Source organism: Pleuronectes platessa, chromosome 14 (genome assembly GCF_947347685.1).
Source record: "Pleuronectes platessa chromosome 14, fPlePla1.1, whole genome shotgun sequence".
In the NCBI taxonomy this organism is placed as follows: domain Eukaryota; kingdom Metazoa; phylum Chordata; class Actinopteri; order Pleuronectiformes; family Pleuronectidae; genus Pleuronectes; species Pleuronectes platessa.
Window position 1 is genome coordinate 18,463,741 of NC_070639.1, and position 18,918 is coordinate 18,482,658.

At 41.1% G+C, this 18,918-nt stretch overlaps 1 protein-coding gene across 1 annotated transcript in view; it reads left to right on the forward strand.

The window, feature by feature from the left end:
• thsd7ba (thrombospondin, type I, domain containing 7Ba) overlaps positions 1–18,918 on the forward strand; it is a 132,266-nt gene that overhangs the window by 71,146 nt on the left and 42,202 nt on the right. Inside the window, exons 10-12 of the mRNA XM_053439976.1 lie at positions 459–591; positions 1,785–1,888; positions 12,230–12,421. Coding sequence (XP_053295951.1) covers positions 459–591; positions 1,785–1,888; positions 12,230–12,421 — 429 coding nt within the window. The remainder of the gene's footprint in view (positions 1–458; positions 592–1,784; positions 1,889–12,229; positions 12,422–18,918) is intronic.

The following is an 18,918-nucleotide window of genomic DNA, read 5'->3' on the forward strand; positions in this document are numbered from 1 at the left end:
AATCAGAAAGTACTTAATTGTTTGGAAAAGAATGGAGCAGGCATCTTGTCTCTGTAAATATTCTGTAGTCCGTTGGGCCCGCTGATGATGTAATCACTTTCTTAATTGCACCATTTTCGATGTTTGGTAATTAGTGTTGTGTAATGAGCCTTGGAGCTGCAGCCAAATGAAGCTATCGCAGACTGGTGTGTCCAACAAACAGACCGCGGTGAAGTGGAGGACATCACAGCCACAAGGGCAAATCAATCAGGATCAGATCGACTGGATTGTTTACCAGTCGTCTCTTCCAGATATTAGACTCCACCGCTTGTCATTGTGTCTGCCTTTTGTTTTGTTGTGGCAGACGTTTGCCTCGGCATCATTTTACACCCTCTTCCTTCGGTGGGAGAAAACTTATTTAACTTCAACTTGTGCAAGCGTTCCGGCCTGTTGTGAAGATTGTGTTTCACCTTCGACAGAGAATGCGACCGCCGCCACGCAGTCCCGATACAGGACCATCATTCAGAGGTCTGCTGATGGAGGTCAAGAGTGTCCCGACACCCTGTATGAAGAGAGAGAGTGTGAATCACTTCCAGTTTGTCCAGTGTTCAGGTAATGGGCGCCGTTTATAACCAGGCCTTTCCCTTTCTTCACCAAGGACAAGCTATCACCATCCATTTATTCACTCGCTGATCATATGCATGGGCTTTTGTGATACACAATATTACACAACAACGCATTTGACACAGTACTTTTATTCTGCTCACTGATTTAACTGGTGTGACACGTGGAGGCGTTTGATTTAGTTTGATAAGTTTGGTGGTGAAAGCCTAAGAAAATTTTACAATAAATTTGGTATAGACAAAAAACATTGTGCTGTTGTTGTTGCAAACTGATTTCCATTTAAAACAAGCCAATCAGATGCACTCTGTTAAAGTATTTGTCGCTGCACGGAGCAAAGTTTAAGCACAACACATGGTTATTGCTCATTTGTGAATATTCTATCAATCCATCTAACCCAAAAATCTGGCTAATTTGGTATATTTACACTCTATTGTGTGTCAGAGTTCCCTGAATTATATGACACAAGTTCAAATGACACTTTTTACAACCCATTTCAAGTCAAATAGGCACATTGAGTGTTTGAACAGTCAGATAGTTTGTTTAAGAGTTAGGGGAAAACAAAACAACAAAACAGGAAACTCTGAAAGGGCCTTCAGGCAGTTTTTATGGATGATGATTTGCACAACAAACACACAAAAAAATCGAAAGTTTCTGTTTATCTATTGTTTTTTTAAAGTTCTATTTGTTCTGTATACATGAATGGGATAGACTGTAAAGGGATTTGCCCTTTTGGGAAGTTTTCTGAATCTGTATCAAAAAACAATCGAGCCTCAGTCTCTTTTTTAAGTCAAGCAAAATATAACCACATATATTCCAGGATTACTTTATAATGATACCATTTGACGGTTTAAATCAGTTGAAGAGGGTTGTATAATGGAATCTAGGGATATGTTTATGTATTTATTTCTAGAGACTGACTGATATGAGCCTTTCAAAGATCAGTATCTGTTCTTATTTCAGTAGTTTTTACTAACGTCATCCCTGATGCCAATTTGACACAAACAGCACAAACTTACCATTTTCATCCCATTTTAATTTCAACAAGTTTTGATTGCTGCCATTGAAGAGGTGACATGTTGGCTGCACATCATCCATATCACCAATTACCTATAGAAAGCCTTTAGTTAAATGTTGCCTGCTGTGTTAATGAAAAGTCTCTCTGTCTTTGTGTGTCTGTGTAGGTGGAGGACGCACAAGTGGCACAGCTGCACCCTGGTTCCAGAGTCAGTTCAGCGTGGATTAGGTGGACCAGGAGAAGCCTGTGGAAATGGTCTCGAAACAAGAGGCAAGTGTTCTCCCTGACTTATCACAGTCCCCCCGCGTCAGCTGCTGCAATTTAAGCTTTGCTTTTCCATCTCTTTACTTTCCTGATATAAGGAACCTAATAGTCCTTTCCCCACCGCTCCTTTAACAAGCAGGTGATGGAAACAGAAGAAGATGGCGATTTGTTCTCAGGGTGTAATGAGTCGAGCCTTTCTGTTTGTTGTCTCAATGATCTCACCGCAGCACCGCTCTCTTATTAATGGGTGCAGAAAGGCAGATGGCCATAAGCACACGTTAGCAGCAGCTTGAAAATAAATAACCAGACGCGTTCAGGCACTTTTTTTAATAATCACTTTAATCATTTCATCACACCTCACCCACACAATAAAGTGTATAAAAACCATTCATAAAAAAGCTGTTTGGCTGCAGTGCCCTTCCCGTCCAGATTTTTGATGGAATGATGAACATGTGCTCGAGATTCTTGGATCATAAAGTTTGACATTGTGCGAGTTCTGAGATTTATGGTGCACAAAATGAACACTGAAAATCTTCAAACAGAACACATGCCATTAATAATGAAACACAAAAGAGACCACTGGCACATCCAGAATAAAAATGCAGTCCATGTACTCGTGAATATCCAAGAGATTTTAAAATGATGCAATAGGATTGTTTCATTTGTATGTTTCAAATGAATGCATCTAGTCTCTTTTGTTTCCTAACTTCTAATATGCATTAATCTAGAAAAAATTGGCTGCTCCAGATTCGTATGACAGACACTTAATCTCAGTTTCTGTTGAGTCTGGAGTTTGAGAGAACAAGTTGTCAGTAGTTTAATCACAAGACAAATGTTTATTTTATTTTAATAGTTACCTAAAGTATGATTCTCAGTTTTCTAGTAAAACCAGAGAAACAGATAATCTTGCAGTGGTCTCTGGATTTGTTGTAGAGCTGAATATATAAATATACATAAATATATTTGCACACAGATGAATATTAAACTTTGTGGCAGCTCCGTTTCCATTTGCAAATGTTTGACTGTAGACAAATTAAATGGTGGCGCCATTTATTTTTGACACATTCAAATTGAACTGTAAAAGTGTGAGTGGCAGGACTCCTGCTAAATGGAGAACACGTGTCTCTGTTAGCCACGCGTGAACATGTGAATGTGTTTCCGAGCTGTAACAATCCCCATGCGGCGTCCTTTGTCAAGAACTTCTGGGAGTTTGTGCGGTTGTGAGAACGACTGCCACTGGCCCAAGTCGTTAAAAAGCCAAAGTGTTAATTGGATCATTTCCGACTCGTTTAGAGGAGAGCAAATGTCTCAATAAATCCCAGAAAGTGGCCGTTCCAGCCACTGACTCCACAGTGAAGTTTACTGTACTGCCTCGGGAAACTTTCTGTAGCATTCTGCTGCCGTCACTGTTGCTCGTGTTTGACTCGGCTGCATAATTGCGGCTGACATTTCTCAATTGAGTTTCCCTGACTTGTCGGTGAGAGGTGTCTGTAGTGTTCCCAGGTTAAGAGGAAGCCTCAGTGACCTTTCGAGCTGCCGATTTGAATATGATTAGAAAATGACTCAGTTAAATACCTGTGACATTTCAAAAACGCAAGTGAGGGTTTGGAATTGGCAGTTGGCAGTCGGCAGAAACAAACTATTTAAATACAGAGTTCAAACTACTGAGACGTGTTTTTCAGAGTTTGGTGGATTAGCTGAACCGATCCAATGAAAAGGACAAATAAATGTCAAATCGGGGCAGAAGTAGGCCACAGTAATTGAGGATGGGGCCATGATAGTAACATGGAGACATTGAATAAGGGCAGAGTCAGAGAATAATGACAGGAAGTTATACCATAGGTTCACTTATTCCACCATTGGTTCCCCAATTATTCTATTCATGGTAATTTAAAGATTCTGCATGTCCCTGCCAGAGGCTTCTATATGCAACAGACATCTGTGAGTGCAATACCATCTAATTCAGATATCACTTCAAATTCTGTACAGACATAGAGCTTTAGTTTCTTAAATGATATGTATGTCACTACTTTTTTATAGCAAACACACAGTTTCAATGTAATCAATTACATGCAATAGTTTGAACTTAGAGTACATTTAAATTGAATAGAATATGAAGCTTTACTCAAATTGTATTTTCCATTTTGAGATCATCTTTAAGATAATTTCTGTTTAGACTGAAATTTAGACTCCAGTATCATTAATTTCAGCTACTGTCATAATACTCAAAGTTGTGTTATTTCCCAGTGTTCACTAAAGGCTTCAGTCAGTGAACAGTGAGAAGAGTGTGTTTAATGTTTTATTTTGACTCTATAGATTTTTTGATAGGAAACATGAAAAAGCAAGTTGTGCAGCTATTTTGAAATATTATAAATGTTCCCGCTGTTGCCCAATTTCTGCATTTTTGTTAATATTTCTATAGTGAGAAATATTCAATATTGTAAACTTAAAGTGAAAAGTGCTACCTTTAATCATTTGAATGCCATGTATGAGAAAATGTTGGAAACGTTTTTTACAGCATTGCAGATTCCACATCACTTTCTTACTGTATGCGTGTTGACAGTAATCAAGTCCTAGAAACAGACAATGTTTAATACCCAAACTTATGCATCAATGTCTTATACATATTTTATCGACACCCACACAACAACTGCTCGAGCTCCCACGGGCCCATAATGAGCACTGCTCACCCTATGCTGCCTCGTTAGTTAATGAACAAGTCATACGCTGCCAGCAGACTCACTGTTAATGAATTGGGGTTAACAAAATATTGACATTATTCCAATAAGACAACGTATTTTTCACCACAGAAATATAAGAGAACTATAGTTTGTACATGAGCTGCCACCAAATGTTGACTAATTATCTGTGTGTGTGCGGTGTGTTATCCACTGTGAGGTCCCCACATGGCAACGTTGACCTATAACTAATGAACTGAACTTGCATTTGTGAAAGTAGAAAGCCTGAGTTACTGAAGTAGAGCAAAGCTTCAAGAACATTACAAATCATGAAATTTATGATGTATTGTATACATCTAAATTAAATCCAGCTACACCAGATTTGACCCACTCACAGATGTCAATTCCCCAAATAGCGCACATAATTCTCACAATGTTAAAAAAAAATCAAAGTCCTGGGTCTGGTCCTTTGATCCTACCTCGAAACCAAAATGCTCACACACGAACAAACAGATCAAAGGGGAAATGACTTGCGTGGCAGAGGTAAAGATTACAGTAAAAAATTTTTTAATGATATGTATTGTTATGTAAGAACACAGAAGCTCTTAATGTTGATCCAGGCAGTGAGCCCATCGTTAGCCTCTTCCTTCTGCAACTCCTACTCTTCCTCCATCCTCGTCCTCCTCCCCGTCCCTCGCCTCGTGGGTGCAGAGGAGGGTCCTGCAGAGAAACATATTACTATGTAAAGTGTTGCTCATTGTTTTGGCAGCAGCTACTTACCACTTTTGGCTTGTAGTCTCTCTGCAGCTCCCCTTGTGTTTCGTCTTACTCATCTTGGCACTTTTAGCTGATTGTGTAATGACGGCATTGAGGCCAAATGTGGAGGGTTTTAAAGATGTGATTCAGTCAAGCCCAGTGTCAATTAAGACAATCCCAAAGTGTCAATCTCCCTGTATTGTGGGCAGGTCAGGGTCAAAGAAACAAAAACAGGCACGTCGGCCCACTAGGAGAGCTCCCTGTCTACCAGCTGCCTGGTCCAGCCTTGGTCAGGGACTGTTGTTAAAACCTTTGGCTAAGACATTTGGTGATTATGGTGCTTTTCCAAATATTTTACACTTAAACACATAAAGTTTCAGCAGATTTCTTAAAGTTAGGAATTACTGCACAGTTCCCATCAGGCCAAAATCAAACTGTGAGGCGCTCTTTGCTCAGGAAAAGTGGCGCCCTGCAGAAACGTACCACAATCCCATACAGCTTTAAATTAAACCTGTTAGCAGCAGGAGAGGCACTTAAGTGCAACAACTGTAAAGTGCAGTGTGAAACAAACGTTGAGTCTCACTGCGCAAACAGACTTGTGCCATTAGCCTACTGTGTGTTTACTGAATAATTAGGCAGACCAACGTAAGTGTCGACCCATCAGGCTGGAAGGCAAGAACCTGTGGTGTTTTATTTCATTCAGTCACTCATCACAAACCTGTTGCAATTCATTAATAAACCATTCGATTTACTAAAATAATTATTAACCAACCTACAGCGTATTTGTGAATTATTAATTAATGAATTCATAGTAATTGGCTCTGTCATTTGGAAGTCATAGGTAATCGTCCTCATTTAAAAAAAAATACAAATGATAGCAATAAAAAATTTACAATGATGAAAATTGCACTTGAAATTCATAAATTTCCAAAGTGGGTACAGTTTATTAATATCCTTATCCGACCGCGTCTTCATGTAAACTGTTGGCACGAAGGTGCAGGGAGCGTGAACACGGTGAGGGCGTCCTGCCGCTTGTGATCACGTCTCTGTCTCGTGGCCACAAACATCCAGTGGAAGCGTTTTCCCGTCTGACTGCTCTGACATCTGCTGTGGTAATAAACAGCGAATCTGTGTCACACCTCAGGCAGCCCGATTTCACAAGTTAGCAGGAGCTCAGCAACTGTGGCACTTCCAGCTCACCTGGCCTCACCTCCGTGTACAGAGATCTGAAATGGCAGTTTGTCTTGTATGGGTTTTGGAAATGGGGTTTGTGAGGTGTTATTGTTTCACCCTAAACACAAGAATAAACTATTTTGTCTTCAGTGTGATCAGTGGCATTTGGGCTCCACTGTACTAATACTTACTGAGCGTTACACAGCCGTTGTTGAGTTTTCTTTTATTTTCCTCGAGGCGAGCAGCATGTCAGTTGCCAAGTTGCCCCTTCTGGGAGAATCACACCAGTTTCTGGGGGGGAATTTGAAGTTTTTGTAAAAAATACTGTGAAACTCTGGGAAACAGGGTGATGAAACATTCAAATAGCTGTTACAGAAAAGTTCAAGTAGCCACCTGAGATTTCCCAGCCCACTCAAAACTTGTCAGTTTGCTGGATACTTGATTGCAACCTCGAGGCTCAGGCCTGAAGTGCATGAGGGAAAGAATCGGTGGCGAGGTTTGGAAACAAGCAGGCGATTAGGTCCGTGCTTCACAAAGCCTATATGCCCGTGGCTTGAGTAAATACTACCTCCTGTCTCAGTGTGTGTGTGTCGAACAAACTGCTGAGTGTTGACTGAACAACCTCTGACCACGTGTAGAATGAGGTGTAGATTATGATATATATGCTGACCTGACATGCCGGGGGTCACGTATGGGAGGCGTTGGGCGGGAGAGGGTTTTTGAGAAGAGCGCGGTGGAGCAGCGGTTCTCACTGACACCTCACAGCAAGAAGGTCGTGGGTTTGAACCTGCCGGGCCGACCCGGGCCCGTCTGTGCCAAGTGTGCATGATCTCCCTGAGCCTGCGTAGGTTTCCTCTGGGTTCGCCAGCTTCCTCCCACAGCTTTTTATGTGGATTCATTTTCAGGTACTTGTTGTACTCCACTATATCAGCAAATATCTGTACATTCTACTGAATGACGTTTTTATAATGCACATTACTGTAACATGCTGACATTATGGGGGTTTGTACATTTAAAAGTCATTCATAATTTGAGGGGAATGGGTCGTGTGACCCCGCCTCCCGCAGCAGCATCACTGGGGAAGAGGAAACATCAGAAATGGATGCAGAAGAGATTCAGTTAATAATCAATATGACAATGCATTTTCAGCAGCATCATAATGCAGTGTTTTTTATTCATAATACAGAGTCTGTATTATTATTGTATCAAACAGAATATAAAGTTGACATAGTTAAAGATGTAGTTGACAGTGTTCTCAGGGAACAGGCTACATTTTGCAAATACTTTAACTACTTTAGGTATATTTAAAAGAAAATGGTTTTACTTGTATACTTTTAAGTTTTAAAAGAAACTTCACAGGCTGCAGCCAATCGCCTTTGGATCAGGGGGAAAGTCTCCAACCGGGCCCCAAGATGTCAGGGCCACACACCCGGGTCTGATCAGCCTGTGGTGGGCCTGCCGTGGCAGAAGGTGTCTATTGATTATCACCCGATGACGCTAAGGTACACGAGTGACAATCTGCCGGTGATCTCTAACATCTGCTGGTTTGTGGCAGCTGAACTGATGTGGATGACCTTGAAACGTGCAAGGGGTATTCACCATCTTCTCCTATTATCTATAATAATGGTCTATTTATTTGTAATTTTACTTCGGTCAAATGTTTGAGTACGTTTCTCCACCACTGACATTTGAACGGATGAATTTTAGAAGATGAATCCTGAACCTTGCCATGAGGGATATGTCTCTGTGTGCAGAGCCTCTGGAACATGTGTGAAGTTGAGCTAATGGATTCCAGCCTGACTGCAGAACATTGTGTCTTTACTCGCTCTACTTGTGGCTCATAACCATCTGGGTGTGTTGTATCCGTCCCTGAGTAGCACTGGAACTGTACTGAGAAATTATTCAATAGAAAATGTGTCACGCTGATTATCATTTTTGATGAAAAAATGTGACTTAATGGCCACGCTGAGGCCTATCTTCATTACTCTTCATAGGGCATCACATAGAGGAATAATAATATAACATGATCTGAGCTGGATTTATAACTATTGAAAGGAAACTCGATTACGATATTTAAAAAATATCTTAGAGTTCTTACCGGTGAAGGATACTTTTTTTTTTTTTTTAAACCTGTGTGTGGCAGGCCTATTCAAAGTGTGTCCTCTCAGCCTCCAAGATGTTCACCTTTCCAAGCAGCTGTATAATTAAAGATGATCCCTGTCAGTCGCTGAGACACCGTGACAAAAGTTGTTACCGCTTTGTGAGAGGAGATGATGTGAAAGGCCACACAAATAGACACGGCCAACCAGGGGCTGGAATAATTATGTTAAGAGTGTCTGGCTGCGAGTTAAAAAATCCGAATGTCAGTGCTGGCTGTGCTGAGCTCGGCTAATAAAAGACGCCGGCGCTGACAGAATGGGGTTGTCACCGGTGGAGTGGGCTGGGTGAAGACAGAGGGCTATTCGTGGTAAATGGACAGAACTAAATGCCAACAGGGACATTTCATTGTCCCCACTGTGCTGCTAATTGGACTAACACTGCAGCATGTGTTCGTTACGAGTTGTTTTTTTAAAACAGCTTTGTTAAAATGAAAAATAAGATTCACCTTAAAAGGCCCCGATAACATCTGTTATAATATCGTCCGTGTTTAACCTAAACGTTGCCGAGTGAAATATTGTGTTCTCGCTGTGATCCCCCATCGCTGTTACATAAAGGCGCATTAATAATAACCATCATCTCTTTCGCGCTGCCTTTGTAAAGCCCTTGTATGTAAATGACCCTCCCACACATTCTCACAGAGTAGAAACACAACTGTTTTTGTCAGAGGGCGAAAATTTAAAAGTCAAATAGAAATCGATAAAACGGATGATAGGCCTGTTGGTGGATCAGTGAATCCTCACAGAGGCGTTGGAGGAGGAGGAAGTTTCCTTCACCAGCAACATGGCTTAGACTTACATCCCAGTGTGAACAACAGGACAATGTATCCGGGGGTGGTTGTGTAGTGTGCAGGTGCTGCTGTCGAGGGTTGGGTACCAAACTCTGGGTTCCTATGAGGAGTCGGACCTGACTGATCATATCAATATGTACAATACACAGCACTTCTCTGTTTGCAACACACTCTCTATGTGGCTCTGGCAGCACCTAGCGTTAACTTACAGTTAGCTAGCAGCTAGTCAACACAACAACAACAATTCTGACACCACGTGCAGTAAAGGGAGGGAAATGACACAGTTAATGTTCAGTGACTGGTTGCTTAACCCCATGTGATACATCAGCCGACAGAGTGGGCGTCAGTGACCCCCAGCCGCGGGGAAATAATTTATGACAAGATTTGAGCTGGAATATTTTGTGGTATTTGGCCCTGAAACTGTTATTCAGTGTTAAATTATTGGAGTTGGGTTATGTTTAATTGTCGCTTATCATTTAAACTTTTAAAAGCAAATATGTTAGATTTCGACTTAGCAATTAAAAGTCTTTATCTTCATTTTGGGCTTTTTGTTGAAAGAAATAACTATCGGGCACAATAGCTGATTTAAAAGAATTGATTTAGATGTGTATTAAGCCAGTAAAACAGATCACTCTTCATTATTGTAGAAATCACGAGTTGTACCCGGTTTTAGATTTGGCAGGCTTGCCTTAACCTCCAGTCGATCCCATCACGTCATATTTGTCTGTTCTCCTGTACTTTGTTCTTGATTTTCGTTTTCTCATATTTTTTTTGCAGACTGTAGTTAAAATTTGAAAAATGTCTATTAATAAAGAATTAAAAAAAGGATTTAGCTCCGCTCCTGTCTCCTCTGACAAAGCTCTTCTCCTCCCTTCTCCTCACACGGCAGAGACGTGTCCTCACACGTCCTTGTTTGGTTCTAATTATACTTTTTATTTATTGTCTTTAATTAATTCAAGCTGCATTAATAACCTTTTTTTTTAATCCTCATTCATATGCGTTCCTTCCTAGCTTGGGCTGAACCAGACTTATTCTTGCAGTGCAATGCAGATCCCTTTTGGATCTGTTGATTTTTTTTTTCACAGCTTCGCCCTGTAGAGTTAATGACACAATTTGTTTTCAACCTTCTGCATGTGTTTGCATAGTAATGAGGGTTCCTGTGACACTGGTGTAATGTGCTTTCACATATGTATTTTATTATGACATTAACTTCGACTTTATTTGCGGAGCTGGTTTTGTTTACCAGGATATTGAACAATGCATAAAGTCTCTTTTATGCATTGAAATAATCCATTCAACTGTTTGTCGAGCATAACCCCATTTGCTTTTTGACGAAAAGCCAATAACTTGTACTTGCACTGCACTTTAACATTTGATGAACTACTGCTGTGTCTGTTCTGAACCTGCCTGTTTGGAGTGTTGCCTGTTTCATGGTCTGTGGTGATCCTCCGGAGCTGCTTCAGAATTATTCAGTTAGTTGTGTGCAGAGCTTTTTATGGTCTATGGTGCAGAGTGAAGTTAAAAAGACTGCATCATCCTGGTTTATCGGCAATGAAGAATTTATAGTCAATGTTTTTCATAAAATTCAACTGAATTCGCTTTATTACTGTTCACGTATGTGGTTTATATACATTTAAATGATTTAAATGATTTTAAGCTTGTTAATTTAGCTGGATATAAAGCATTACAGCAACAAACAAACATTGTGTTTTTACTTTGAAGACAAATTGCCAAAGTTTTTGTGTGAATGTTTATGATGGAGATCAGCACCTGTGCTATGTTTAGTCTGACTGACACAGATCACCCCCACTGAGTGCTACAGAGTGCTACTTCCCTGTTTATTCTCATTATAATATTATTGCCAAAAATGCAACCGAATATGACACATTTGATAAAAAGAATAAACTAAGCAAGTGTGAAGTCAAAATGATGAACGATGCATTCCACAGGCAGACAGAGAGACAGACGTTTGTTGAATTAGAAGGTAGATGCTGTTGCTGTTTGGTCTGATAAATGCACCATACGCCTCAAAATGAAAGGGAAAATCACGATACAGTTTTTTTTTTATATAAGAACAACTTATATTCAGTCTCTACTCTTTCCCCCCTCGCCCCCTTGACTTCATCTACCTTTCCTGACAAAGAGCCACCTCACTTCTCTGACAGTTTCAATTTCGCCGTAGGAGATATGGAAACAATTTCCAAAGAAACTTGTTCGGGGGTATTTTCCAAAGTTATCAAATGTAGCCTTGCTGTGACTGGAAGTCTGCTCCCAGTGAATTGACTGCTGCATCAGACCAGTTAACCCATCTGTGTATTCTACATACTTATTCCTACACACATAACCACACGTAACCGTTATAGTACTGCATTGTGACGTCTCTATTCCTCTGTAATCTGATACCAGCACTTTGATTAGTTGGTGTATACATCATTCTCTCTAAAGTACTTCACTTTGATGTTGATCTGTTATTATAAATGCCTTGTTCCATTCAATAAATCACACTTATCTTAAGAAGTGTGATAGAAGTGTTTGTGCTTGAAGGTTGAATTAGCATTTCGATAGATCTTAACATTAAAGCAGTGCAGGGATATTCTTCATTATGCTCTGACTGGACTGTAGAAACATCTCCGCGCCATTGTCAACCAAACAATCAACTGAATATGAAAGTGAAAGCTTAAATCACCATACAGATGCATGCATGAGTGAAAGTCAACTTGGTGGGGTGTCATTTGTTATGGGTGCTTTGTTTGTATAAATGAAATGACATTCCCCCCCCCTCTGTGTTTCCAGGAGTCAGTTGTGTCGGGGAGAGCGATGACTCAGCCAATATGACGGAGTGCCTGCGATGGGCTGGCCCCTTGCCCCCTCAGTTCAGAGAGTGTCGGGTGGCTTGCAAGGATGACTGCACTCTAAGTGCATGGTCCCAGTACTCGGAATGCACAGGATGTGGCACCTCCACCAGTCGCCAGCGCTCCCTCACAGGTAAGAGGCGCCGCTTCCGTGCACACAGAAATTGCGCGAGGCAATGCTTTAAATCTTCAGTGTCCTCTTTTTCATTTGCACATTGATTGGAAAAATATATAATCTTCAGTATTGTTGCATTAGCAGCATATTCTTCAAGCGCTGAAACACCCCTGTGTGGGAAAAACGTACCTCGGCCCAGTCCAGCCCAATGGTCTCACTGTACTCTCTGATACTGTAACTTCCCTCCGTCCCTGGAGCACTCTGGTTGGTCTAAATTAGGTCTGTTGCTGCTTGTAATCGAAGTAGTTATTTCAGTGCAGATGGCAAACATATAGAATTACATGCTGTGGATGCAGACCAGGCAGAATGCTGTCCGTCTCGAGTATTTGATCCGGTGCCAGAGGGGTTGTAGTAAACACACCCTGTCTCCCTCTATAATGCTCCTCGAATCCAAGACATGGCATCAGCCTGGGCTCAGTGGTGGATTTCTCTGAGAGGGCTCGCGCTCCCTGCGTTGTAATGGTCATAATAAGTCAGTATTTCAGCTCTTTTATGCCGACGCTTAAAATTCTCTGTCAGCCACTCTGATGGAGAGCGAGCCCATGGTGGGTTTACTCTGTCGCAGGGTTAAGAAGTTGGCAGTTTACCAAGGCCTCGGCTCAGATAAGCCACCCAGAGATATATTACTCTTTATAGTAAGTGAGCGTGTCAGTGGGATGGGAGAAGTTACGGGTGTTACAGATAAATTCATCCAGAGAGCCGCTGCCAAGTATTGTGAATGTTATGAACAACAGTCCTGTTACTCAAGCCTTATCTACGCTACTGTGGATATTTTTGAGATTTGATATTTTCTCAAATATGTCTATCGAGAGAAGAACACAAAAACATCGACAAACACGCAAACAAGCATGTCGGGCTAGTAGGTGGCGATAGAGCCTACAGTCCGTCATATACCATAGAAGAACACTATCGTCCAAGCCATATTTGGCGGATGCCTGCGATTGTGGGTAATTTGGTGCAGTGATGCTAAAGGTAGCTGCAAATTTGCAATTAGACCGAGCAGTGCAAAGTCATCTGTGATATCCAATTCCCAAACTCTCACTTTTACCTGAACACACGGATATGGAAATCAGAGTTTTTTGTTAAAGTCTTAGTTTTATAAAACACAGTTTGTGGATGAGAGCCACAAACTCAGTGGAAGAAGGGAAATATCCAGTGTGGATAGGGATGAAAGAAAATACACAACACCAAGACTGTTATTGTCCAGCTTGCACATTCTGACAGGTGTTCGCTGAGTGCTGCATATATCATTTTTGTGTGTTCATAATTAAACAACCTGCCTCATATCATGCACGTATTTCCCGTAATGGCAAGTTGTTTACAAACTGAGGACTTGAAAGGAGAAAGACATAAAACGAGCAGCCACGTCTCAGCGCTCTGCCCCCTCTCCTACACACACACACACAAACGCACACAAACAAACACACAAACACACACACCAAAAACAGGCGTAATGCTCTGCCTCTAACTTTAAATGTCTTAGAAGCGCCTGTGACAGAGAGGTTTGGAAACAAAGTTGGCCCCATTGTGGTTTGAAAACTCTGCAGCTGCGTTAAAGCATGGAGAAGCAAAAAAATAGAGACGCTTCCTGATCGGTTCTTATCAGCCACAGCTTGAAGTACCAGTGGTGAAGAAGTTAGCGGTGTCTCTTTAAAGCAACATCATTCTGGAGTCCACAGGACGGCTGCAGCCCTCACATGTTCCCTCCCGCAGTCTAAAGACATGCAGATTCTGTGAGCTGCTGACTCGGATGAGGCTGCAGGGCCCCACGCTGCCCACACTCAGCATCCGATTCCTTTCTTCACTCTCACTATTATCTTTCTCCCACATTCACACAAGTAAAGTCGGAGACTGACCATAGCAAGGACATGCTAATGAAAAGCAGATTGCGTCTAGTCCCTCTCCGTATGCCTGGTGCACTGGAGGAGTCAGAGGACAAAGGACTTTCTGAACAGAGTCTCAGAAACAATCAGATGTGACTTCAGAGTAAACTTGTAAAACTTGTAAACTCGTACTCTCTGCTACTCGCTGTCCTTCTTTTCTTTTCTCTTCCTTCCACCTGTTAAAGGGAAGCAAAAGTCTTATTCCAAACCGCAGGCAGCCATTTTAGATGATTCTTTAACAAAGTCACGAGGCACTTCACAGACAGAAGAAGAATGGGGTTTAAAAGAACAGCAATCAGAACAGGAGAAACGGTAATCAGTTCATTTAAGAGGGGAATAAAAGAAAGTCACACAAAAGAAAGCTCAGCATAGATCTGACAATTCATTAAAGCTGATTTCAAAGGGTAAGTTAATACACAACATCCGGTTGGTGACACTTCCTGTTCAGCTCCTTCTCACTCGTTGTTCTTTTCGTCCAGATTTCGATTCGTAAATATCAAACTGGATCATTCGGCCATATAATCTGTTCAGATCAGACTCAACTCCGAGACGCCCCAGCGACCATGCGGAGGACTACATCAGACCTGAAATCAACCCGATGATCCCCTAATGGGCAGGCAGGCCCGAGAGATACACTTGACCGCGTTATACCACCACAAAGTATATGCAGCTCAGATAATTGGCTCAGTTATAGAAGTGCATGTTGCTCTACCAGCACGCCTGGTTGAATGGTGCATGCTGGGACTGCCTCCTACAATGAACCTAAATGATCACTGGCAGATGTGCTGCATCTTTAAAAGTGCTGCAAAGAAAATAATTTATAGTCTTTAACTGATGTATGTGTTGATATAAATACTAAGTGCAGATGAGCCTCTTTTTAATTTTCAGCAACAAACACACATTAGTATCTCAAGAAGTGCGTTTACTCCAAAGCAGCAGAGAAGATGCCACTTTTCTATTTTATTTATTGAATGTAATTAGACCGGAGTCTCCACACTGATGTGCTAATGACTTAACGGTGGTGGCGTGATAAACATTTCATTAAACACTGCTGAATCTGACGAAATGCCTTGGGTGGAAAATGTACAGGCGGTGAGAGGATAAACATTTTCCTGTTGCTTTATCCGCAACTATTGAATCAAGGCTAATTTCCCTCTCAAGCCGCATGTTGAGTGTCGTGCGGCCGTCGACATGTTAAGTTCTGTGAATTATTCCTTGCACAGATCCCTGGGCAGAGTTTGTGTGTCTCTGTAAGAGCTTAACTGCAGACGAATGGTTCAGCTGCACTGTGCGGCTTTGTTACTGAGCTGTTTGGAATTGGGCAGTTTCTCTTCTTTGTCAGAGGAAGCCTTTAACAACCTAATGTGTGATAATTCTGCCTGAACGTTTATAGAAATACTGAAGTATTCTTCCTTCCTCCCATTAGCTGATTTTTAATCTTAATATTTATTGTACTGTATGAATCAGTTTTATCTTTTGTGTCCTTTATGTGTCTTTTAAAAAGTCACGATTCAGTCGTGTCTCTGCTCTCAAAGGATATTTTTGTTTTATCTTGAATTTGGTTTAATTTACGTCACATTTTATTCTATTACTTATGCTATATACCTGAAGATTGATTGATTGATTGATTGATTGATTGAATCAATCATCAACTGGGAAAAAGCATGATACCAACTGCACATGGAAGGTGTAGGGAGAAGATTTCTGTGGGATTTATTGCACACATATCTCACAGTGCATGGATTTAATATCAGGCATTATATTTCAGGGCAGGTGTGCAGCACTAGAATAGAAGGACTTTTTTCCTTTAATGACTCAGATGTTCCTGGAATACAGATTTGTGTGTATTGTGAGCTATAGACATTGCAACTTAAGAAATACTGCAAAATAACACTCGAAACATTAAATCTAATAAGATAAGTTATCAACCGTGTCAACCGTACTGGCACACAATGCACGGCGTGAATGTTTTGAGACCTCTTTCACTGTGGGAACAATTGTCTCTTTCATTATGTCCTTGAAAACAGTTTCAAGTCCAATTTTCAGTCAGTCGTCTCCTCTGCGCTGCTTCACGCTCCCGCAGTAAAACTGACTGAAACGACAGTTAACTCGCTTCTTTGTGTCTCACAGTCGGAAAAACACCCTCTAAAAACCAGGTTCCAGACAGAAACATGCACGGATCGATTCAGCCTGTTCAGTCAATCGACAAATATCAAAATGCAAATGTAATGATCAGCTAATAACATCAAAGGTCAAATAAAACGTGACTCAGCAGCAGCAGTGCTTTTAGATCAGCCATCATGTTAATTTGTCCCAGTCTGTGGAGGAAAGTGGAGGAAATAAAGGTTCATGGGGACATTTCACTAGAGAGGTGATCAACTATCTATTGTCTATCTATCTTTTGAGGTCTTTTATCAGAAGCATTAAAATTTGGTGGTTAAAAATCAAAGATCAAGACCCTGGTGACCTGAAGTTCTTGTGAAGTAGATAAACCAGGAACAACTATCTGGCACAAACCTTTATTTGGACTCAATGATGACCTGATTAGTGCTGGTCAAAGGTCATGGGGACTTCACAACAAAAGTTTTGGCCTCTTCTCTTAAGTCTGTCTTTTGTGAATTTGTTTAAACTTTGACAAGTTGTCTCTTAGATTAAAACATTTCAGAGGTCAAATCTCAAGGGGACCATGTGAGTCTAGAAACAAACTGTCTGTAGACTGAAACTGAACCAGTTGGCGGAGTCATACAACCACAGGGCAGGTATTGTTTTATATGGGAACTGTGGTATGAGGGTAGCGGTAGATCTCCTCGTCTCCGCCTCTCCTCAAGGTCAGCGTCCATTTTTAGTTTCTCAGCTCATGTCCTATCAGTTACAGTGTCTACGAGGACAGTCTTCTAATGATACATGGACGTTAGCAGACATACTGACAGATGTGAAAACTAAAACCTTGGCTTTATAAGGACAAAAAAGAACGCACAGCATTATGACTGGTAATGGAGCATCATCACATAAATAGTAGCGAGAGATCATTTTGAAAAATTGATGCCGTGCAGTTAGAGCAGGTTGAATATTAAAGATCCCGATGCAGATTTCTCGCCTGTGTGCCAATGCGGCGCCGTTACAAGTAATGTAGTTGTCAAAGTTAAGCGATGTTGCGCTCGCACTCTTCAATCAACCACCAGCAGAGGAGTGGAGTGAACAGATTGTCGGTGAATTGCCGTGCGACAGCAGTGAGTTCACACTCTGTGAGGAATGTTTGCAATCAGACCCACTTCAGGAGCAGCTGTCACTTGGCACACGGGAGGCGGAGGACGCCCGGGATCCAGGAAACAAATACACAAGTGCACACGTTTAGCAGGATTAGTAAATAAATAAAAAAAACTCAATGTTTTCACCACCAGGCATCCCGTGTGTGTGTGTGTGTCTGTGTGTGTGTGTTTCTGTGTGTGTGTGTGAGTCCATGCCTCGCTCTCCCTCCATTCGGTCCAGGTCAAGAAAGTCTGTTATTTTAAAGTTCACAAACAAGGTGTTTCACTTTAATTATGGTAATTGTGTAGTAATTTCCTCACTCTCTGTGGGCTGCGGTTCATTAAAGCCGAAACCGAGCTTTGTTCACAAAGTGTGGACTGGCTCTGCTCTGTGGTTTCCAGCGGGATTGATTTTAACCAAGCAACAAGAAAATCTCACCTTCAAAAGCAACGCTGCCCAAAAGCAATATCAATAAATCTGCTTTTCCTTCTATAGGTTGTGTGTTATTATTATTTATGTATTTAAGTTTTGAAATCCTGGCAGTGTAACTTTCGGATTAAGAAATAAACATATTATTCTTCCCACATATGAAAAATTAAATGAAAAGCATCAGTGGTTTGATTCCATTTCCTTTATATGCACTCTGTCAAACGGTCAATGCCAACTGTTTCAAAGAATGCATTTTCATATGAGGACGACTGATGATCTTATCGGTTGCTGTGATATTATGATGACTTTGTTATTTTTCATCATTTTTTTAAAACTATATCAAAAAAGTAACAATGCCTAGGGTTATGTTCTGACTTCATTCTGTCCTCACTTCATACGATCATCATATGACATAACAGAGGGAGGAATCATTTTCTGATGAATATTAACTTTGGATCAAAACAGTAGTGTGCCTGCGGCTGTGTGAGCGTTCAGGGTAAAAAACATTTCTCTCGCTCATTTCTGTAAACGCAGAACATTCACTGTGACTCACCCGGGTATGACTAGTAAATTCCATTATGTAATTTTATTTAATTGTAGCAAACTGTCGATAGTACTCTATACGTGATATTTGAACACGACCAATGAGTGTAGAGTACACAAAGCGCTCGGAGGTAAATGGTAAAATTACCTGTTGAGATCCGTGTTGGATTTACCATAATACATGTAGAACTCGGGCTGATGTGACTGTTATTAGATTTGAACGCACATATTTAGTCATAAACCGAATTTTTGGAGCAAGTTAAAATGTTTCACTTGCTGTTGGCTCGAGATGAAGAGAACAAATCACCAGTTATTCCTTTTCATTTCGGTCTCAATGGGTTTATTCCTCCC